The sequence below is a fragment of the Lithobates pipiens genome, unplaced genomic scaffold, assembly GCF_037356315.1.
Source record: "Lithobates pipiens isolate NorthernLeopardFrog02 unplaced genomic scaffold, aLitPip1_a1.2 Scaffold_27, whole genome shotgun sequence".
NCBI classification, from domain to species: domain Eukaryota; kingdom Metazoa; phylum Chordata; class Amphibia; order Anura; family Ranidae; genus Lithobates; species Lithobates pipiens.
In genome coordinates, this window is record NW_027507788.1 from 159,677,388 (window position 1) to 159,700,686 (window position 23,299).

General features: G+C 48.1%; 3 protein-coding genes across 3 annotated transcripts in view; 1 reads left to right on the top strand and 2 right to left on the bottom strand.

Annotated features, from left to right (window-relative positions):
• The window catches only part of LOC143934302 (large ribosomal subunit protein uL15), a 122,199-nt gene extending 121,251 nt beyond the window's left edge, over positions 1 to 948 (bottom strand). Inside the window, exon 1 of the mRNA XM_077457773.1 lies at positions 944 to 948. Within this exon, the coding sequence (XP_077313899.1) occupies positions 944 to 946 (3 nt within the window). The 5' untranslated portion in view covers positions 947 to 948. The remainder of the gene's footprint in view (positions 1 to 943) is intronic.
• SIAE (sialic acid acetylesterase) overlaps positions 1 to 9,904 on the bottom strand; it is a 33,678-nt gene extending 23,774 nt beyond the window's left edge. The window contains exons 1-2 of the mRNA XM_077457770.1: positions 9,660 to 9,904; positions 2,229 to 2,414 (exon numbers count right to left, since the gene is read on the bottom strand). Coding sequence (XP_077313896.1) covers positions 2,229 to 2,414; positions 9,660 to 9,714 — 241 coding nt within the window. The 5' untranslated portion in view covers positions 9,715 to 9,904. The remainder of the gene's footprint in view (positions 1 to 2,228; positions 2,415 to 9,659) is intronic.
• Positions 9,905 to 12,488: 2,584 nt separating this feature from the next.
• SPA17 (sperm autoantigenic protein 17) overlaps positions 12,489 to 23,299 on the top strand; it is a 125,533-nt gene continuing 114,722 nt past the window's right edge. The window contains exon 1 of the mRNA XM_077457774.1: positions 12,489 to 12,585. The gene's annotated coding sequence lies outside the window, so the exon portion shown is untranslated. The remainder of the gene's footprint in view (positions 12,586 to 23,299) is intronic.

A 23,299-nucleotide genomic window follows, 5' to 3' on the forward strand; every position in this document is an offset into this window, starting at 1 on the left:
CCCGCTGTGCTGCGGGAGGTGTGTTGTAGTTCGAGATTCTGGATGTTCCTCTCCAGCGGGCTAATCAGGCTAGCTGAGATTGGCATCCTCCGTGGTGCCTTCAGTAATGCAAACATACTTGCCGGGAACAGGGGGTTGGAGTTGGAAACGAGGAGAACACAGATGTGGGCAGATCGTAAGCTTGTTTGTTGCCGTGGCAACCACCGCTTACATCAGGGGTGCCCAACCAGTGTCCCGGGGAGCCCTTTGATGTGGCCTGCGACCTCCTGGTCTGGGATGGCAGGTTGGCAAGCCCAGATTATGGGTTGCCGACCCGCCATCCCAGAGCATCAGTGTTGTTAATGAAGCTGGCGGTAGAGAAAGCAAGTGGCTACAGAGCTGCATAAACCGATGCTCCCTGTAAAGCGCCACCTCCTGTCATAGGTGAAGTGATACCAAATGCACTCTGCCTGGGACAGCAAGAGCCGGTGATGCCTGAATGAAAGACTGTTAGTAAAGGTAAGTTTATTACCGTACTAAAATCACAGTGTATATATGGGCATATCTCTTCTGCAGTGGTCACTGGGCTGCTTTCAAACTGATCCACAGGTTCAGCACAGAACACCTGCGGGTTACCTGCACTGAGCCATAGACTTCTGTTATTACCTGCAGGTGTGGGGAGCTTTCAGAAAGTGCACCACACCTGCAGCATATAATAGAAGTTTAAATGCAGCTAACCTGCAGGAAAGCCACAGGTATACTGCACTGCACCAGCAGTGCAGGTAAATCACAGCACGTCAGTATGAAAGCAGCATTAGGACCCTTTGGCATGATCGGTCCAACCCAACCCTCCGTTCACCTCTATTGAGCCACAGATGTAAACAGACTTGTGGCTGCATACACCCACCTACCTCCAATTCGGTCCACTAAAAAAAAAACAGAAGGGGGATCCATCCCATTCCATCATGGCAGATCAGATCGGAGGGCCCATAGAGTAGAGAAAGCCATGTCCGTATCCGCTCTGCATATGCAGGGTGGACATGGACCTGTCATCAGCGCACTCCACTCATTGTGGCCCACGACTGGTTACCAAGTTGCTTAAATGGCCCTCGCTCTTTAAAAGGTTGGGCACCCTGGCTTACATGTTTCACACACACGCGCCTTATCAAAGTCACCTGACCATGCAGACTGCAGTGTGAGTGAACTCCAAATTCAAATAATTGCCATTGAGATGAGCCAAAAATGAATCCATGCATGGGCCGGCCCTTTCCATATAAAGATCAGATCATGTATAAAGTGGCAATACCAATCAATTAATTCTCTATATGGGTTGTCTTTGGAGAAGAGAAAAATCGCCTCCCACCAACCCATATAGAAGTTTGCCACAGAAGGGGAGAATTTTGAGCCCACATATTTTACTTTCTGCGATAAAACATCCCAAAAAAATAAATAAAAAATAATTTAAAAAAAAAAAAAACCCCACACACATTTCTTCATCTACTTTAGTCCAATATGTATTTTTCTACATTATTTTTTTTTTTTGTGAAAAAAAAAAAAATCAAAGATCCCATTAAGTGTATATTGATGGATTTGCACAAAAGTTAGTGTCTACAAACTACGGGATATTTTATTTATTTTTACTAGTAATGGCAGAGATCAGTGACTTGACACATTTGACACTAACAGCGATTAGTGCTAAAATTATGCACTGTCACTGTCCTAATGACACTGGCTGGAAGGGGTTAAAATCAGGGGCGATCAAAGCATTAACTGTGTGCCTAGCTGCTGTTTTACTGTAGGGGGGTGCTTTTAGTAGAGGAAAGCATATATTCGTGTCCCCAACACAGAATCCATGCCTTCCTTACTGAAGGAATGGTGATCGCCGTTCTACCTGCGTACCCGACGATCATCGGTTGTCGACAGACATCGGGTCTCTGGGACCTGCTGATCAGCTCCCGCTACTATAACCACAGTGCCCTGGGACCAAGACTGCAGACATAGGTCATAAATAACGAAATTATGTTAGAGAAATAATATAATTTTATATATATATATATATATATATATATATATATATATATATATATATATATATATATATATATATATATATATATATATATATATATTTGCTAGGGAGGGTAAAGTTCTGCTTTTTTGACCAATTGCATAAAGCAGAGGACCACCTGGGAACAATACACAGAACTACACAGTTCTGGAACAAGCACTACAGATTCCATTCCACTTACCATTGATGGTCACAGCTGTCTTTGAGATGGTTTCCAATTCAGGTTCCAATCCAGGTCCCAATCCAGGTTCAAGTGATACTGTCATCATGGCACCAGGCTCACCGTACCCCCAGACCATCGCACGTGCCGGCTGCTGCTGCAGAACCATGTGATCGCCATAGTACGATGCAAATCGAAATTTGCAATCTGGAATATAGAAAACCAAAACAAAAGTCTAATGCAAACTTCCACATCTAAAATAAATGTGGGTTCAGCCAGCCTGCAAGTCATGTACATCCTCAGGATTCACCAAGTATGTGGGTAGCATCTCGCCAATTGATAACTCACCCCAACAAAAGGGTTTTTCCTTCTCCTTTCCTCCCCTTATTTGATAGTTCACATTCTGTTTCCACCCATATTAGAACGTTCCCATTTCTGCTGTAGTGTACATAATATATAGATGTCTAACAAGGATGGAGGGAGCCGCCTCCCAATGGTGGTAGGAGGTGTGCAGACTCGCAAACGCAAAGCAGATACATTACCAAAAGTATTGGGACACCTGCCTTTACACGCACATGAATTTTAATGGTATTCCAGTCTTAGTCTGTAGGGTTCAATATTGAGTTGGCCCTCCCTTTGCAGCTATAACAGCTTCAACTCTTCTGGGAAGGCTGTCCACAAGGTTTAGGAGTGTGTCTATGGGAAGGTTTGCCCATTCTTCCAGAAGTGCATTTGGGAGGTCAGGCACTGATGTTGGATGAGAAGGCCTGGCTTGCAGTCTCCACTCTAATTCATTCCAAAGGTGTGCCATCAGGTTGAGGTCAGGACTGTACAGGCCAGTCAAGTTCCTCCACCCCAAATTCACTCAGCCACGTCATTTGGTGGTGGGGGGGGGGGGAATTATGGTGTGGGGTCTTTTCAAGGCTTGTGCTTGGCGCCTTAGTTCCAGTGAATGGAACTCTTAAGGCGTCGGCATACCAAGGCATTTTGGACAATTTCATGCTCCCAACTTTGTGGGAACAGTTTGGGGGTGGCCCCTTCTTGTTCCAACATGACTGCTCACCAGTGCACAAAGCAAGGTCCATAAAGACGTGGATGAGCGCGTTTGGGGTGCAGGAACTTGACCGGCCTGTACAGAGTCCTGATCGCAACCTGATAGAACACTTTTGGGATAAGTTAGAGCGGAGAGACTGGGAGCCAGGCCTTCTTGTCCAACATCAGTGCTTAACCTCACAAATGCGCTTCTGGAAGAATGGTCAAACATTCCCATAGACACACTCCTAAACCTTGAAGCTGTTATAGCTGCAAAGGGTGGACCAACTCAATATTGAACCCTATGGACCAAGACTGGGATACCATTAAAATTCATGTGCGTGTAAAGGCCGGTGTCCCAATACTTTTGGTAATACAGTGTCTCTCACCAAAAGAATCCCCAGGAGATAGAAGTGATACACAGGCGGGTTTAATTCCACAGCATCCAGGTATGTACCCCTTCTTACACAGATCACAGTACTCCCCATGAAAATACCTGCATCTAATTTTCTTTTCCAGGACAGAGTTTTTCTGAAAAAATGATACAGTTGCTGTACATTATGGATAATTGTCACAAATGGATTTCAGACAGACTTGTAAAGTCACTTCAGCCATTTTAACAGAAATAGTATTTTAAATGGATTGGGACATGCAGTCACAGCAGAGGGCGGTACTCAACTTGCAGTAAGTCAGGGAAAGGGTAGGAAAGGGTGGGTGACAACTGCTAGCAATACAGTTACAGAGACACAACAGGCTCTGTAAACCTGATTAACCGGTTATTTTCCCCATCTAGTGACATCCTGCACAATGGAAGCAACATGCAAAAAAAAAAAAAAAAAACAAACACACAAACACCCCAACACATTAACCCCTTACTTTATTTGCAACACATATTTGGTCCAATAAGCAGCAGAAATGTCAGGGCTTCTACAGCTTTAGGAAGGCCATCGGTTGCCATCTGCTCTGATCAGACTATGTAGGGCCAGCCTAAGGGATGGTCACCTTGGCTGGACCTGCAACCTTCAAGTAGTCCACAGGTTATGGTGGATGTTAGCGGTTGGACCTTCTGGCACTCCTAGTCATCGATTGTCATCACACACACACCAGGGTTGAGTTACTAAAATTGGAAAGTGCAAAATCTGGTGCAGCTGTGCATAGAAACCAATCAGCTTTTTTTTTTTTTTTTTTTTGGTTAAAGAGGGATTCCACCAAAAAAAAAAAAAAAAAAAAAAAAAAAAATATTAAAAGCCAGCAGCTATAAATACTACAGCTGCTGACTTTTAATAAATGGACACTCACCTGTCCCGGGTTCCAGGGATGCCGGCAGCCGAGGCCGATCGATCGATCGCTTGGCTCTCGGCTGCTGCCGTCACCATTCTAGGTGAGGGAATCAGGAAGTGAAGCGAATCGGCTTCACTTCCCGGTTCCCTACTGCGCATGCGCGAGTCGTGCAGCGCAATAGGAATTCTCTGCGCTGTCACTGGGACCCGTGTTTCCCAGCAGACAGCGCGGCAGGACAGGAAATGACAGACTCCCACGGGAGTCTATGCCCGGAAGTGGGTGTAAATACCTGTCTTTGACAGGTATCTCCACCCCCCTCCCCCCTGTAAGATGCCAATTGTGACACCGGAGGAGGGGAGGGTTCCGATCAGCGGAAGTTTCACTTTAGGGTGGAACCCCGCTTTAAAGCGAAATTGAGCAAGCGGACGTTGGAAGCCGATTGGCTACCGTGCACAGCTGCACCAGATTTTGCACTCTAATTTTAGTAAATCAACCCCACCATGTCCCAACCTGCTGGAAAACCTTGCGCATGGTTGCAGATCTCATGTATAAAAAGGGAAGGAAGCTTTGACCAGGTTTCCACCACTATCCACATGATTGAGTCACACAGACTCCTGAGGTTGTCTGATGATCTGCACAGCGCAATTGCCGTATACAACCCTTTACACATTACAAATAGGCCGTGTGAATTGCTGAACTTTGACTATCCACACTCATTACAGGCAAGATCATGTGACACCAACCTTCTGTCCACAAGCCAAACAACTTTGTTTTGAGACTGTAAAATGTTAAAAGCTGCACAATGTTTAATCCAAGTCTCTAGTTGAAGGCTTGGCTGGAGTTACACCATTGCATGTGCGTTTTTCTTTTATGCTGATAGCAAGCTTTATGGGGTTCATCCCATTCATTTTAATGGGCCTTCAACTCATAACAAATCCGATCTCACAGCGCATCACAAGGCATAGATGTTATTATACAGGTGGTTGTGGTGGCAAACAAAAAAACAAAACAAAACCAAAACGCACCTGCAAAGTACCACTGCAACAGCGCTTTGCCGGCGCTGCCCACTGATTTCAATGGGCAGGGGGCGCTGTACATACCACTCCTACATCGCCTCAAAGATGGGGCTTGCAGGACTTTTTTTGGTGTCCTCCCAGTGTGAAAGCAGCCCAAGTGAATGAGTATGGGGTACATTGTACCCCTACCTAGTAAAAAAATTTTGTTTAAAAAGTGTCAAAAAAACACACATTACACAAGCTTTTAAAGTAATTTATTAAGCCGCTCCAGCGTCTCTTCCGATCTCTTCTCCCCTCTCCGACTCTTCTGTGTCCTCTGCTGACATCTTCTGCCTCTTGGTTCTTCTCCCTCTGTCGGGTCTACTCCAATATCTTCTCCCGATGTTGACTCAACGCTCTCTCTCCCACTCTAATGCCGGATGCGCGGTGTGCCATTACTTATATTGTCATGTGGCGGGGGTCACCTAGTGACGTAATCCGGAGGCCCCACCCCTTATGACATCACCCAGGGCATGATGACATAAGGGGCAGGCCTCCGGGACTCCACCCCATGCCAACATAAGTAGTGGCACACCCGGCATTAGAGCGGGAGAGAGCGTCTTCCCCCCCCCCTTCCCGACTTACCAAGCTGTGTGCTCAGATAAGGGTCTAACAGATTGTGGGGAGACCCCCCACACCGTTTTTCGGCATGGGGGGTTCCCCTTAAAATCCATACCAGACCGAAGGGCCTGGTATGGTCTTGAAGGGGGGAACCCATGCTTTTAAAAAAAAAAAAAAAAAAAAAAAATGTATTTGGCGTATAGCTCCCCTTCAAGACCAGAGCACAAGTTGCATGCCAAAGTCAGATCAGTCAAGACAGCGATCCGACTTCAGTGATATTCAATGGGCTAAAATAGGCTCAAAGGTGGACCAAAGTACGGCAAGGAGCATATTCAAAGTCGGACCAGTTAAGACGGCTCCCACAGGGAAACATTGATTATGACTCGTCATGAGCTTCCAATGTCGGAGCGTTTGCCTTACCAGTGTGAACCCGGCCTAAAATCTGGAAGCTGATCGATTTCTATGCAGAGCTGCACCAAATTTTACTCACTCCAGTTTTAGTAAACCTCCCCCCACTGTGCAAATGCTCACCAGCAAGAACCCCCGATTTTCACCTGTCAAAATTCACCAATAGATTGGATTCCAGTTCCTTTTTCTGTGCTAATCTTTGTTTTCTTCCCCAACCTTATACAATGGATCTTATGAAAAGAAATACAGTGCATTGAAAAAGTATTCATACCCTCAGACACATTTTGTCATGTTGCAACCAGAAATGTAAATTCTATTGGGATGTTATGTGATAGACCAACACAAAGTGGCACATAATTGTGAAGTGGAAGAAAAATTATAATGTTTTTTTTAACAAATAAATATGTGAAAAGTGTGGTGTGCATTTGTATTCAGCCCCCTTAAGTCAATACTTTGTAGAACCACCTTTTGCTGCAATTACAGCTACAAGTCTTTTTGGGGATGTCTATCAGCTTTGCACATCTACAGAGTGACATTTTTGCTCATTCTTCTTTGCAAAATAGCTCAAGCTCTGTCAGATTGGATGGAGAGCGTCTGAACAGTAATTTTCAAGTCTTGCCACAGATTCTCAATTGGATTTAGGTCTGGGCTTTGCCGGGGCCATACTAACACATGAATACGCTTTGATCTAAACCATTCCATTGTAGCTCTGGCTGTATGTTTAGGGTTGTTGTCCTGCTGGAAGGTGAACCTCCGTCCCAGTCTCAAGTTTTTTGCAGATTCTAACAGGTTTTCTTCTAAGATTGTCCTGTATTTTGCTCCATCCATCGACTCTGACCAGCTTCCCTGTCCCTGCTGAAGAAAAGCATCCCCACAACATGATGCTGCCACCCACTATGTTTCACAGTGGGGATGGTACATTCAGGGTGATGTGCATCGTTAGTTTTCTGCCACACATAGCGGTTTTCTTTTAGGTCAAAAAGTTCCATTTTGGTCTCATCTGACCAAATCACTTTTTATTCCCCACATGCCTTTTTGCAAACAGGACTTCTTATGGCGTTCTTTCAACAATAGCTCTCTTCTTGCCACCTCTTCCAGAACAGCTGCAGTTATCCTGAGATTAAAGAGGTGTTTCCCGAACAAAAAACAAAAAACACACAACCCACACAAATACTGCAGCTGCTGACTTTTAATAAGCGGACACTTACCTGTCCCAGGGTCCAGCGATGCAGGGGAACAAAGCCCCGCTCGTTCCCCCTCCTACGCTCGGCGAAGCCGGCATTGCAACTGTTGGCACCCAGCTGTGGCTTCACAGCCGGGCACCCACCGCGCATGCACGCCGTGATTGGCCGCGCAGTCATCTGGGACCTGTCACGTGTCCCAGATGACTGACAGGAGGGAGGGGGCGGAGCTGTGCTCTTCCTGCGCTGAGGGGAAGTGATGTCAGGAGCCCAGGCACTGAAGGAGGCAGACTATTAACTTTTAACCCTCGCTAGCGGCCGAAGGGATTAAAAGCGCCCTCGTTGCGGCGCTTCTGAAGAGCTACCCATTCATTCCAACGGACAGTGGCGGTGCGGAAGCGATATATCCAGAGCCCCAAAGATACTGCTTGCGGGACTCTTTTTTCTGTCCCGCCCCAGTGTGAAAGCACCCGGGCTTTCACACTGGGGAGACATGTGAGGCACTTTAAGGCTGCATTCACACCTGAGCGTAGAGTTTTCAAGCAGAAAATCACGCAAATTTACCACGATTCGCAGAGTTTTTTACCGCGATTTGGTGCAGGGCAAAAGGTCACCAATGTTAAAAGAAGAAAAACGCCCAAATCTGCTCAATTTGAGCAACAAAAAAGGTCTGGAACTTGTTTGAGCTTCAGGCGACATGGAGTGGAGATGTGAACCATCTCCATTGAGAATAATAGATTTTTTCCCCTCTAGCGTTTTGTAGCTTCAGGCTTCAAGTTACAAAACGCTCAGGTGTGAATCGGGTCTTAAGGTGCTATTTTTAGTGCCAAAATGCCTGAAAAGGGCCTCAGTGTGAAAGGGGTCTTAAGGGGGCTGAATATAAATGCACGCCACACTTAAGATATTTGTAAAAAAAAAAAAAAAAATGTAAAACCCATTTATCATTTGCCTTCCACTTCACAATTAAGTGCCACTTTGTGTTGGTCTATCAGATAAAATACATTTACGTTTTTGGTTGCAACATGACAAAATGTGGAAAAATTTCAAGGGGTATGAATACTTTTTCAAGGCACTGCATCAAAATGTGGCACAAATCATTTTCAAAAGGGTTGTAGGGAGCACAAAACGAGGAAGAATTAATTTGTAAAGGGGCAGGAATAGCAGGGACCTCTAGCAGTCTCATGTGATGCATCTCTGGCCACGTCCTGTAGCTTTTTCTGCGGTCTTTGGCAGCTTCCCGTAGGATTAAAAATGTTGTGATTATATGTAAATCTTTGGTGCTGTCAGGGGCCACACCAATACCGCCCAACTTTTTGAGATGGGAACGAGGGACACTTATTAGCAAAAGTATGTAGGCTTAGGACACCCTTAAAAAAATAAATTATTATTATTATTATTATTATTAATAATATTCTCAGGCATGTTCGCATGTTCCACGTCCACGCTAACCGCAGGCTGTGAGACATTGCCTGGTCTCTGCAGCTGCGCATCAGGACAATGTCTCACTGCCTGCGATTAGCGTGTACATGGAAGATGCGAACACGCCTGAGCTATTATTATTATTATTATTATAATAATAGATTTAAATCCACAAGTGCTTTTTTTACCACTACTATTCCTTTATACTGGCTTTTGAAACTTGCAAATATAGCAATTTAAAAATTGGATGAAAGGTTTAGCACTGGGAAACATTTTTTGAAAGATAAAAACTGAGAAAAGTTGCAGTTTATATTAACCTATATAGATCAGACCAAAATGGAGGGATAAATGAGGGTAAAAGCGGGACTTTGTTCCAAATCAGGGACAGTTCCTCAAAATCAGGGACAGTTGGGGAGCTTTGCACACCTGAAGCCCCCTATTAGCAAGAACGTTGACCACCCCTGTGCCAAGCTATAGCTGATAATGAACCTACGCAATGTATAGAGGGTCAGTACCTCCACTTGCAACAAACGACAGTCCCAGCAGCAGGAGTGACACCAAAGTCTTCATGTCAGCAGCAGCAATTTTCCACCACCAGGAAACTCTTCTTCGTACAGCAACCAAGGCAGGAGGGCTCCTTCCACTGGCTACAAGGGGACTCTCTTCCTAGAAAGACAACAAACAACACTGAGAACCTGCTGAATGTGCATGCTACAACTAAACAACTGTCTGCCACACTTCCCTATCATATCAGCTGACTTGCCTCCTCCCCTGTTCAGTGAGTTCAGGGTGGAAACTGCACAGGAGGTCTATAACCGCCCATAAGCCTGACATTAACTCTTACCAATTAATCTGTACATGTTGCTGTTGCACGTGTTTATAGAGTGCATTTGTTACACACGGACGCAGGGGTGGCTCCACACACCAGGGGTCCCATAATCCTACGTTGTTTTAAAATCAGATAAAACATAATGAGAACAGCTTCCTCAAAAAAAAAAAAAAAAAAAAAAACATTTGCAGTCCAATAAGAACACAGGCTGTTATTGGCATGATAAGTTGCTGCTGCACACTGGTAACCACACATCCATGCAATTACTTGCATAAAGGGATGGTTTAGGGGCCCTGGACACAAACCGCCAGCATCCATCCGTGTGTGCCTTTAACCACTTCCATACCAGGCCTATTCTGGCACTTCTCTCCTACATGTAAAAATCATTTTTTTTGCTAGAAATTTACACAGAACCCCAAACATTATCTATGTTGTTTTTTTTTTTTGTTTTTTTTTTGTTTTTTTTCTTTTTTTTAGCAGACACCCTGGGGAATAAAATGGCGGTCATTGCAACTTTTTATTTAGCACATTATTTGCGCAATAATTTTTCAAATGCCGTTTTTGGGGGGGGGGGGGAAACGGTTTCATGAATTAAAAAAACAAAACAGTAAAGTTAGCCCAATTTTTTTATATAATGTGAAAGGTGATGTCACACCGAGTAAATAGATACCTAACATGTCATGCTTTGAAATTGCGCACACTCATGGTGTACGCCACTGGATAAACCTCCAGCATGTGTCAGGCGCAGCAATGATAACCTCCAGCACGTATCAGGCCCAGCAATGATAATCTCCAGCATGTGTCAGGCCCAGCAATGATAACCTCCAGCATGTGTCAGGCCCAGCAATGATAACCTCCAGCATGTGTCAGGCCCAGCAATGATAACCTCCAGCATGTGTCAGGCCCAGCAATGATAACCTCCAGCATGTGTCAGGCCCAGCAATGATAACCTCCAGCATGTGTCAGGCCCAGCAATGATAACCTCCAGCATGTGTCAGGCCCAGCAATGATAACCTCCAGCATGTGTCAGGCCCAGCAATGATAACCTCCAGCATGTGTCAGGCCCAGCAATGATAACCTCCAGCATGTGTCAGGCCCAGCAATGATAACCCCCAGCATGTGTCAGGCCCAGCAATGATAACCTCCAGCACGTATCAGGCCCAGCAATGATAATCTCCAGCATGTGTCAGGCCCAGCAATGATAACCTCCAGCATGTGTCAGGCCCAGCAATGATAACCCCCAGCATGTGTCAGGCCCAGCAATGATAACCTCCAGCATGTGCCAGGCCCAGCAATGATAACCCCCAGCATGTGTCAGGCCCATCAATGTTAACCTCCAGCATGTGTCAGGCCCAGCAATGATAACCTCCAGCATGTGCCAGGCCTAGCAATGACAACCTCCAGCATGTGCCAGGCCCCTCAATGACATAGTTGCCAACATTGTGAAAAATGTATAGGGACACTTATTTTATATATAGACAGGGGTCTTATTATAATTAGGGGGCAGGGCATTCATTTGTAGGCGTGACTTGCAGGGGAAGGAAAATGTGGCGCGCCTAGTGTGCCGCTGTGAAAATGGGCATGGTTTACACAAAATATTGGGCTGGCTTAAAGGGGGCATGGTTCAAAGGGGGTGTGGTGCGAGTCTGAGATGAACGAGAGAGAGAGACACAGCAGGCCTAGATCCTTCACCACAATAGCAATATGTGTATTCCAGAAAGTTTAGCAATCAGCACATAAAGATACTCCAAACACCTGGTATTAGCGCTTCAATCATCATGACACCATGGTTGATATGGTGTCAGGATGATTGAAGCACATTATTTCTATTACTACATTGTAATATACAATGAAATCATTCAAGTCACCATAATGCAGAATCAGTGGGAGCCCTGAGTGTGTCACTTGCCACGTTGCCTGCCACCAGTTGCCATCAGGTGCCCCCAGCAGAGTCCCTCATACATCAGGTGCCCCCAGCAGAATCCCTCCTTACATTAGGTTCCCCCAGCAGAGTCCCTCCTTACATCATTGTCTGGGATGCAAAAGTGTGCTAAAAGTTTGTCCTAAAGGGCTTTGTGCACAGAGGGAATGGAGGTGACTCGGGGGTCCCACAACTCTGGCTGGGGAAGACACTGACACGGGTCTAAATCCTGGAAAATGCAGGACAGTTGGCAACTATGCAATGACAACCTTCAACATGTGTCAGAGCCAGCAATTATACTGAAATTAGGCCATCTTAATGAAATGCATTGGAGTCATCGGGAATATGTAATGAAGGTGTTTTTTAAGTGTGTCATGGGGTTTAAATGCCTCATTCTGTTTGTATGGACTGCACAGTACCACTTCTCTTGCTCTGTTTTTCTGGTTGTCATTCTCAGTATTTGTCACATGCACACTATAGTCTCTCTTCTCTCCTTTTATCTTCACTATATAAACATGGCATAGAAAACAATGAGAACAATGCAATACCTCCAGAGGGGTGGTGAAGGCGGTAGGGTGGGGACTTCTCTATGTACTGAGCCCCGCCCCTTTCCCCCGGGCAACTCACATGACTCTCCTGGTTGCCATGGAGAGGCAAAGTAACAAGGAAGCAGCACAGGAGTCAGGAGAAGGTTGGAGTTTCATGTGTTTAATCGCTATTATAGTTTCATATATTATAAGAGTTATACTAGTTTAGATTTGCACCATATAATATTTCATTTTAATATTGTCATACATGATATCTATAGTATAGTGCCATAGAAATAATATATATATGTTAGATCATTATTATATTTTTAGATACCTCTATTCTTCAAAAAGTTTCTGCACTTTTTTTTTTTTTAACTCTATTATTTATTTATATATTATATGTGCGGAAACTTTTTGAAGACCCCTCATAGACATAGTTAAGCAGTGTATAGGAGTTCATTATTACATATATTTTTATGTTATAGTGCAAAACAACTATATTATTATTATTATATTTATATTTTATATATTATATATATTTATATTATTATATATACATAATAATATAATATATATATATTTATATTATTATTATTATATTTTTATGTATAGTTATATATTTATATTATGCGATATTTCATGATTATATTGTCGCCTTAATTTTATAGTGCTATACACTTATATTATTTGTATTATTATTATTATTATTATTATATTTTTCATGCATTTATATATTATTGATATGATATAGATTTTCACCATAAGATATTGCATCGTTATATTGTCATATACTATATCAATATTACAGTGCTATACAATCTCATTGCATGTTAAATTATTAAAGAGGAAGTAAACCCTGATGGGTTTACTTCCTCTTTTTTTCCCTGCAAAGGTAAAGCATAATGGACTACTATGCATCGCATAGTAGCTCATTATGTGTCACTTACCTGACACAGGAGCCAGCGAAGTCGCCGCTGATCCCTGTAGTCCGCCGCGTCCATCTTGCTGGTGGCGTCTCGCAGCTCCGACCAATGACAGCGGCGCAACCGCGATGACGTCACTCCCGCGCATGCGCACGGGAGTCGCGCCTCGCAGCTCCGTTGCTGTCATACGGCGAAGCCGCGATGACGTCACTCCCGCGCATGCGCACGGGAGTCGACAAATTTGGCAAATCCATTCTTGGATTTGCCGCATTTAGTGCGCCTGCGCGCCGCTGTCTACGGCGCATGCGCCGTAGACAGCGGTGCCCATTTTCGGGCAAATATCTCCTAAACCATATAGGTTTAGGAGATATTGCTTGGACCTACAGGTAAGCCTTAATCTAGGCTTACCTATAGGTCCAAGTTGTTTGGAAGGGTTTACTTCCTCTTTAATATCATTATTCTACGGTTATAAATAATTATATTGATATAGATTTTCAACATGTGATATTTAAAGTAGTTGTAAACCCTTACAAACCACTTTGACCTACAGGTAAGCCTATATTAAGGCTTACCTGTAGGTCCAAGAAATATCTCCTAAACCTACATGGTTTAGGAGATATTTGCCAAAAGACAGTCACCACTGTCTACGGCGCCGAGCAGGCGCACTGAGTGCGCCACTGTTAACGGTGATGTGCCGCGAGTGGCGGCTCCTGTGCGCATGCGCGGGAGTGACATCGTCACGGCTCAGTCGAATGACAGCGCCGGAGCAGCGAGACCCACCAAGAAGATGGAGGCTCCATACACAAGGGACAGCGGTGACATCACTGGCTCCTGTGTCAGGTGCCTGTGTCAGGTGCTGGGTGCCTCCATCTTGGATGTGATGCCAGCAGCCCCAACAGAGTTGATACATGAGGCATTCCAAAACTGATGCCGTGTACACACGATCGGAATTTCGGCCATGAAAAGACCGATGAGAGCTCTTCATCGGAAAATGCGACCGTGTGTATGCTCCAACGGAATTTAGCTGGCTGAAAAATTTGATAGCATGTTCTCAGTTTTCCCGATGGAAAAACCAATCGTGTGTATGCAATTACGACGCACAAAAACTCACGTATGCTCAGATTCAATTACAAGATGGAAGCTATTGGCTACTGGGTATTGAACTTGTTTTTTTCTAGTCCCATCGTACGTGTTGTACGTCATCGGTTTCTTGGCGGTCGGAATTTGGTGTGACCGTGTGTAAGCAAGACAGTTGGAGCGGAATTCCGTCAGAATTCCAATGGAAAACCATCTGAGCTTTTTCTGACGAGAATTCCGATTGTGAGTACGCGGCATGACAGTTACAAGCATGATTCCTAGAGACATGATGGGATTGCTCGTTTTGCATCAGCTGGAGGGCCACAGTTGCCCACCCCTGCTCTATAGTATTCTGCCCACTCCTGCTGTATAGTTTATATACAGTGGGGAGGAGAATGGTGGAGGAGCTGGGTCAGCACAGACAGTAATTAGACATTCCCAGAAGAGGAGAGGGATACGACATGGAAGGAGGGGGGCTGTGCTAGAGAATTGACTTTTTCTGGTGTTGTCAAATTTTCCAGTGGTCCTCCGTCCACAAAATCCTCCTCGTTGGGATGTTGTATTCTGGAAGTAGGGACCCTACAATATCTGAATAGGGCTGCAGCCATTGATTGAGAACATTTTTCCAACAAGCCCATTGGACAGAATTTGAAGCCCCATTCCCATCTGAGCGATGAAGAATTGTGTGATTCTATGTGATTCTGGATCACACTGGAATTGCAGCAAAACCGTGCAGAACGCTTAGTGATTCAATCTTAATAACACTCTAAACATGGTTAGCGTGTTTTGCTGTGCTTTTTGTCATGTGACAAACGTGGCAAAACACGTGCTGAAAAAACATGTGACATTCCACATCCAAGCAGTTGCGGGGGCTTATTTGGTAGGTTTGTTGCATATAGGGCACCCCATTCAAATAAATGGACTTCCCTATGTGTGACGCCCAGAAATGCGCTAAAAGCACGGCAAAAAAAAAGCATTCCAGCTACGCCAAGTGTGAGTGGGGCCTAATCATTAGATTGACTTCTGTAGAGTTGGAATGGACACACATGGATGGATATTCGTCTGGTTCTTGTTGAACTGGTTGAATTTTGATCCATTTATGGCCAGCGTAAGAAGCATCAGCTGTGGATGGGACTGGTGATGATGACAACAGGAAACGGTTACCATTTCTATATATCGTTGTGCTCCAGGGTTCGATCAGGGTCATTTGGGTAATTTCTGTTGCCATTGTGATTTAAAAAGAGTAAACACAGTTTATTGATAATAAATGGCTTCGGCCAAACACTAACCATGAGTAAAAGAAAAGATTCTGTGTTATCATTCATATTCTCTGAAAAATTGGCAAGAAATCATAAATTCTGCCAGGGTGTGTAAACTTATAAGCACAACTGTGTGTGTGTGTGTATATATATATATATATATATATATATATACTCAGATACACATACTGTAAAGACACACTCAGATATACCATATTTATCGGCCTATAAAACGCACCCCAAGTTTAGGAGGGAAGTTTAAGGAAAAAAACTTACATTTTAAATGCCCATCAACCTTGCACACTGTCCACCTGCAGCCTACCCCAAAATTGCAGCATGTTTTCATTTTAAATTTAGACCCGCCGCCGCCATCGTCGCCGGAACCTTTGGTTCCTCTTGCCGCCGACATAGACCGAGCCGAGCCGAGTGTACTCGGCTCCACTCGAAGTAGTGCCCCTGTCCCGCCCCTTGGCTGGGTCCTAAGATAGACACAACTCTGGTCCAATGGCGGGACGTAAAGGCTAGGAGGCGGGCCTGGGTGTGTCTACGAGCGGAGCCGAGTACACTTTACACTCTGCCCAGCTCGGTAAATGACGGCGGTGCTCCACAGAGTGCAGATCAGCGGGGATCGGCGTATAACTCGCACCCTCGATTTTCCCCTGACTTTAACCACTTGCTTACTGGGCACTTAAACCCCCCTCAGTCCCAGACCAATTTTCAGCTTTCAGCGCTGATGCACTTTGAATGACAATTGCGCGGGCATACAACACTGTACCCAAATGAAATTTTTATCATTTTTTTCCCACAAATAGAGCTTTCTTTTGGTGGTATTTAGTTACAGCTCGGAGTTTTATTTTTTGCTAAACAAACAAAAAAAGATGCAAAAAAAAAATAAAAAAAAATCATGTTTTAATAGTTTGTTATAAAATTTTGCAAACGGGTCATTTTTCTCCTTCATTGAAGTGCGCTGATTAGGCGGCACTGATAGGCTGCACTGGTGGGCACTGATGGGCTGCATTGGTGGGCACTGATAGGCTGCACTGGTGGGCACTGATAGGCTGCACTGGTGGGCACTGATAGGCATAGTTAAGGCGGCACTAATAGGCACAGATAAGGCGGCACCGATGGGCACAGATAAGGCGGCACTGATGGGCAAAAATGGGCACAGATAAGATGGCACGGATGGGTGGCACGGATGGGTACGGATGGGCACCACTGATAGATAGGACTGATGGGCACTGATAGGTGGCACTGATAGGTGGCTCTGATAGGTGGCACTGCTGGGCACTGATGGGCGGCACTGCTGGGCACTGATGGGCGGCACTGCTGGGCACTGATGGGGCACCTTTGAGGCAGATTGTGGGCACTGCTGGGTGGCACTGTGGGTGGCACTGCTGGGTGGCACTGTGGGCACTGCTGGGTGGCACTGTGGGCACTGCTGGGTGGCACTATGGGCACTGCTGGGTGGCACTGACGGGGGGCACTTACTTTTAATAAGTGGGGCACTGCAGGGGGCAGGTGGGCACTGTCAGGGGGCAGGTGGTCGCTAGCAGGGCTGGCCGTGATCGGGACTGATGTCCCGATCACGGCCGCCGGTGATCGGCTTTTTTTTTTTCTCCTCGCGCTGTCAGCGCGAGGAGGAATAATAGCCGATTACCGGCTCCATTATATCACATGATCAGCTGTCATTGGCTGACAGCTGATCATGTGATAAGGGGTCGGGATCGACCCCTTGCACGGATCGGTGATCAGGCGAGTCTCATGGACTCGCCGATCACAGAGCGCGCCGCGCGCGCCCCTCAGGGGGCGCGCAGGGCGCTCGTACACGGGACGACGTCAATAGACGTAGTCCCGGAAAAGGAGATCCGCGCAGTAGCCGTCAATTGACTATAGCGCGGATCTCAAGTGGTTAAGGGGAAAAAAGTGCGTGTTATACGCCGATAAGTACGTTATATACTAAGATACATGCATACACACTCAGATATACACTCAAGATATATACACACTCATATATATATATATATATATATATATATATACACACACACTCAGACACATGCATAAACATACTGAGATATCTACTGTACTTATGCTCAGCTATATACATGCGTACACACACACATATATATATTTACATATTGAGATACATACATGCACTCAGATACACACAAACGTGCATAAATACACTTGACACAACCACAACATACTATGAGATGAATACATACATAATAGTCTGGTAATGGGCAGCCGTCTTCTCTCCTCTCCTCAGTCCTGCTGTCCCCTCACACTCAGTGCAGCGCCCTCCTCTGTCCCCTCACACTCACTGCAGTGCCCTCTGTCCCCTCACACTCAGTACAGCGCCCTCCTCTGTCCCCTCACACTCAGTGCAGCTCCCTCCTCTGTCCCCTCACACTCAGTGCAGCGCCCTCCTCTGTCCCCTCACACTCAGTGCAGCTCCCTCCTCTGTCCCCTCACACTCAGTGCAGCGCCCTCCTCTGTCCCCTCACACTCAGTGCAGCGCCCTCCTCTGTCCCCTCACACTCAGTGCAGCTCCCTCCTCTGTCCCCTCACACTCAGTGCAGCTCCCTCCTCTGTCCCCTCACACTCATTCCAGCGCCCTCCTCTGTCCCCTCACACTCAGTGCAGCTCCCTCTTCTGTCCCCTCACACACAGTGCAGCTCCCTCCTCTGTCCCCTCACACTCAGTGCAGCTCTCTCCTCTGTCCCCTCACACTCAGTGCAGCGCCCTCCTCTGTCCCCTCACACTCACTGCAGTGCCCTCTGTCCCCTCACACTCAGTGCAGCGCCCTCCTCTGTCCCCTCACACTCAGTGCAGCTCCCTCCTCTGTCCCCTCACACTCAGTGCAGCGCCCTCCTCTGTCCCCTCACACTCAGTGCAGCGCCCTCCTCTGTCCCCTCACACTCACTGCAGCGCCCTCTGTCCCCTCACACTCAGTGCAGCGCCCTCCTCTGTCCCTTCACACTCAGTGCAGCTCTCTCCTCTGTCCCCTCACACTCACTGCAGCGCCCTCCTCTGTCCCCTCACACTCAGTGCAGCGCCCTCCTCTGTCCCCTCACACTCAGTGCAGCTCCCTCCTCTGTCCCCTCACACTCAGTGCAGCGCCCTCCTCTGTCCCCTCACACTCAGTGCAGCTCCCTCCTCTGTCCCCTCACACTCAGTGCAGCGCCCTCCTCTGTCCCCTCACACTCAGTGCAGCGCCCTCCTCTGTCCCCTCACACTCAGTGCAGCTCCCTCCTCTGTCCCCTCACACTCATTCCAGCGCCCTCCTCTGTCCCCTCACACTCAGTGCAGCTCCCTCTTCTGTCCCCTCACACACAGTGCAGCTCCCTCCTCTGTCCCCTCACACTCAGTGCAGCTCTCTCCTCTGTCCCCTCACACTCAGTGCAGCGCCCTCCTCTGTCCCCTCACACTCAGTGCAGCGCCCTCCTCTGTCCCCTCACACTCAGTGCAGCGCCCTCCTCTGTCCCCTCACACTCAGTGCAGCTCCCTCCTCTGTCCCCTCACACTCATTCCAGCGCCCTCCTCTGTCCCCTCACACTCAGTACAGCGCCCTCCTCTGTCCCCTCACACTCAGTGCAGCTCCCTCTTCTGTCCCCTCACACGCAGTGCAGCTCCCTCCTCTGTCCCCTCACACTCAGTGCAGCTCCCTCCTCTGTCCCCTCACACGCAGTGCAGCTCTCTCCTCTGTCCCCTCACACTCAGTGCAGCGCCCTCCTCTGTCCCCTCACACTCAGTGCAGTGCCCTCCTCTGTCCCCTCACACGCAGTGCAGCGCCCTCCACTGTCCCCTCACACTCAGTGCAGCTCCTTCCTCTGTCCCCTCACACTCAGTGCAGCTCCCTCCTCTGTCCCCTCACACTCAGTGCAGCCCCCTCCTCGGTCCCCTCACACTCAGGGGGCAGTGCAGTGCCCTCCTCTGTCCCCTCACACGCAGTGCAGCGCCCTCCACTGTCCCCTCACACTCAGTGCAGCTCCTTCCTCTGTCCCCTCACACTCAGTGCAGCTCCCTCCTCTGTCCCCTCACACTCAGTGCAGCCCCCTCCTCTGTCCCCTCACACTCAGTGCAGCCCCCTCCTCTGTCCCCTCACACTCAGTGCAGCTCCCTCCTCTGTCCCCTCACACTCAGTGCAGCGCCCTCCACTGTCCCCTCACACTCAGTGCAGCGCCCTCCTCTGTCCCCTCACACGCAGTGCAGCGCCCTCCACTGTCCCCTCACACTCAGTGCAGCGCCCTCCTCTGTCCCCTCACACTCAGTGCAGCTCCCTCCTCTGTCCCCTCACACTCAGTGCAGCGCCCTCCTCTGTCCCCTCACACTCAGTGCAGCGCCCTCCTCTGTCCCCTCACACTCAGTGCAGCGCCCTCCTCTGTCCCCTCACACTCAGTGCAGCTCCCTCCTCTGTCCCCTCACACTCATTCCAGCGCCCTCCTCTGTCCCCTCACACTCAGTACAGCGCCCTCCTCTGTCCCCTCACACTCAGTGCAGCTCCCTCTTCTGTCCCCTCACACGCAGTGCAGCTCCCTCCTCTGTCCCCTCACACTCAGTGCAGCTCCCTCCTCTGTCCCCTCACACGCAGTGCAGCTCTCTCCTCTGTCCCCTCACACTCAGTGCAGCGCCCTCCTCTGTCCCCTCACACTCAGTGCAGTGCCCTCCTCTGTCCCCTCACACGCAGTGCAGCGCCCTCCACTGTCCCCTCACACTCAGTGCAGCTCCTTCCTCTGTCCCCTCACACTCAGTGCAGCTCCCTCCTCTGTCCCCTCACACTCAGTGCAGCCCCCTCCTCGGTCCCCTCACACTCAGGGGGCAGTGCAGTGCCCTCCTCTGTCCCCTCACATGCAGTGCAGCGCCCTCCACTGTCCCCTCACACTCAGTGCAGCTCCTTCCTCTGTCCCCTCACACTCAGTGCAGCTCCCTCCTCTGTCCCCTCACACTCAGTGCAGCCCCCTCCTCTGTCCCCTCACACTCAGTGCAGCCCCCTCCTCTGTCCCCTCACACTCAGTGCAGCTCCCTCCTCTGTCCCCTCACACTCAGTGCAGCGCCCTCCACTGTCCCCTCACACTCAGTGCAGCGCCCTCCTCTGTCCCCTCACACGCAGTGCAGCGCCCTCCACTGTCCCCTCACACGCAGTGCAGCGCCCTCCACTGTCCCCTCACACTCAGTGCAGCGCTCTCCTCTGTCCCCTCACACTCAGTGCAGCGCCCTCCTCTGTCCCCTCACACGCAGTGCAGCTCCCTCCTCTGTCCCCTCACACTCACTGCAGCGCCCTCCTCTGTCCCCTCACACTCAGTGCAGCTCCCTCCTCTGTCCCCTCACACTCAGTGCACCTCTCTCCTCTGTCCCCTCACAATCACTGCAGCGCCCTCCTCTGTCCCCTCACACTCTCGCAGCTCCTCTCAAATACATCGGTCTGCCAGAGTGAACAGTCCTGAGAGGGCTCCAGAACTTGGAACTAGAAGCAAAGCATCGGAAAATGCAGCCAGGAGGTTTTGTATCCCTCCACAGAGAGAAACAAGTCCCTTCTAACTAGAGCTGTTTGCATCCAGACAATTACATATATGTAATGATAGGTGAAATTCTATTACATGTTATGGATCCTAAATTCTGATTAAGCTCTTATGGGGGTGTTAGAAGAATTTTTGAGGGTGTCAGGCAAGTCAGAAACCCAGGCAAAGGATGTAAAAACTGAACTGTCCGCCCGGACAGGTGGCAACCCTAATTTTAGGCCAGGCCAAGAGTTCCTTGAGTGAGGCTATTCCCCTGTTGGGGGAGTTGTACCTATGGAGGTGACTACAGTGAGTACTACTGACCCCAGGTGGAGGGAGAGATTGTTTAACCACTTGAGATCCGCGCTATTGCCAAATGACGGCATTAGCGCGGACCTACATTTCCAGGACTACGTCTATTGACGTCGTCCCGGTTACGAGCGGCCTGCGCGCCCCCTGAGGGGCGCGCGCGGCGCGCTCTGTGATCGGCGAGTCCATGAGACTCGCCTGATCACCGATCCGTGTAAGGGGTCGATCCCGACCCCTTATCACGTGATCAGCTGTCAGCCAATGACAGCTGATCATGTGACAGAACGGAGCCGGTAATCGGCTATTATTCCTCCTCGCGCTGACAGCGCGAGGAGAGAAAAAAACAGCCGATCACCGGCGGCCGTGATCGGGACATCAGTCCCGATCACGGCCAGCAATACAGCTGACCACCTGCCCCCTGCCAGTGCCCACCTGCCCACCGCAGTGCCATCCTGAATGAAAGTAAGTGCCCCCCATCAGTGCCACCCAGCAGTGCCCATAGTGCCCCCAGCGCCACCCACAGTGCCACCCACAATGCCACCCACAGTGCCATCCAGCAGTGCCACCAACAGTGCCACCCACAGTGCCCACAATCTGCCGCAAAGGTGCTGCACCCCAGTGCCGCCCATCAGTGCCCAGCAGTGCCGCCCATCAGTGCCCAGCAGTGCCGCCCATCAGTGCCCAGCAGTGCCACCTATCAGTGCCACCTATCAGTGCCCATCAGTCCCATCTATCAGTGGTACCTATCAGTGCCCATCCGTGCCACTTATCCGTGCCACCCATCCATGCCATCTTATCTGTGCCCATCTTTGCCCATCAGTGCCGCCTTATCTGTGCCGATCGGTGCCGCCTTATCTGTGCCTATTAGTGCCGCCTTAACTATGCCTATCAGTGCCCACCAGTGCAGCCTATCAGTGCCCACCAATGCAGCCTATCAGTGCCCACCAATGCAGCCCATCAGTGCCCACCAATGCAGCCCATCAGTGCCCACCAATGCAGCCATCAGTGCCGCCTAATCAGCGCACTTCAATGAAGGAGAAAAATGACCCGTTTGCAAAATTGTATAACAAACTATTAAAACATGATTTTTTTTTTTTTTTTTTTTGCATCTTTTTTTGTTTGTTTAGCAAAAAATAAAACTCCGAGCTGTAACTAAATACCACCAAAAGAAAGCTCTATTTGTGGGAAAAAAATGATAAAAATTTCATTTGGGTACAGTGTTGTATGCCCGCGCAATTGTCATTCAAAGTGTATCAGCGCTGAAAGCTGAAAATTGGTCTGGGACTGAGGGGGGTTTAAGTGCCCAGTAAGCAAGTGGTTAAGGAAAGATGGCTGCTTTAAAGTGCTGCATATGCTTTCACATGTGACTACTGTGGATCGTCCACTAAATGCAATTGACTTAATGTGGACATTTCTTCCTTTAGAAAAGTGAAGGTCAATGGCTGAGGATGTTGTGTGGGGGCCTCTGGTACAGAGTGGGGCACAATGGGTACAGCCTTGGCAGTGTTCACTATTCTAACAAGGGAGGAGCAGGGCAGGGGCTTGTGCTTTTGGCACCAACATCCATCTAATTGCAAAGCCCCTCTACCAAGTGATTTCAGATTTTTAAAGTTGAACTCCAGCCTTACCTTCTTACCCCACACTTGTAGTAAAGCCTCTCCTGTGTTGAAGCTGAATACTCCCAATTCCCTGTAAATGAGCATCTCTATAACCCTTTTAAGCAAATTAAGCAAATTAATTTAAGAAATTCAGATCTTTCGCTGCTTGTTGTTTTGTGCTGCCTACACACCACGAGATTAGTTCTGT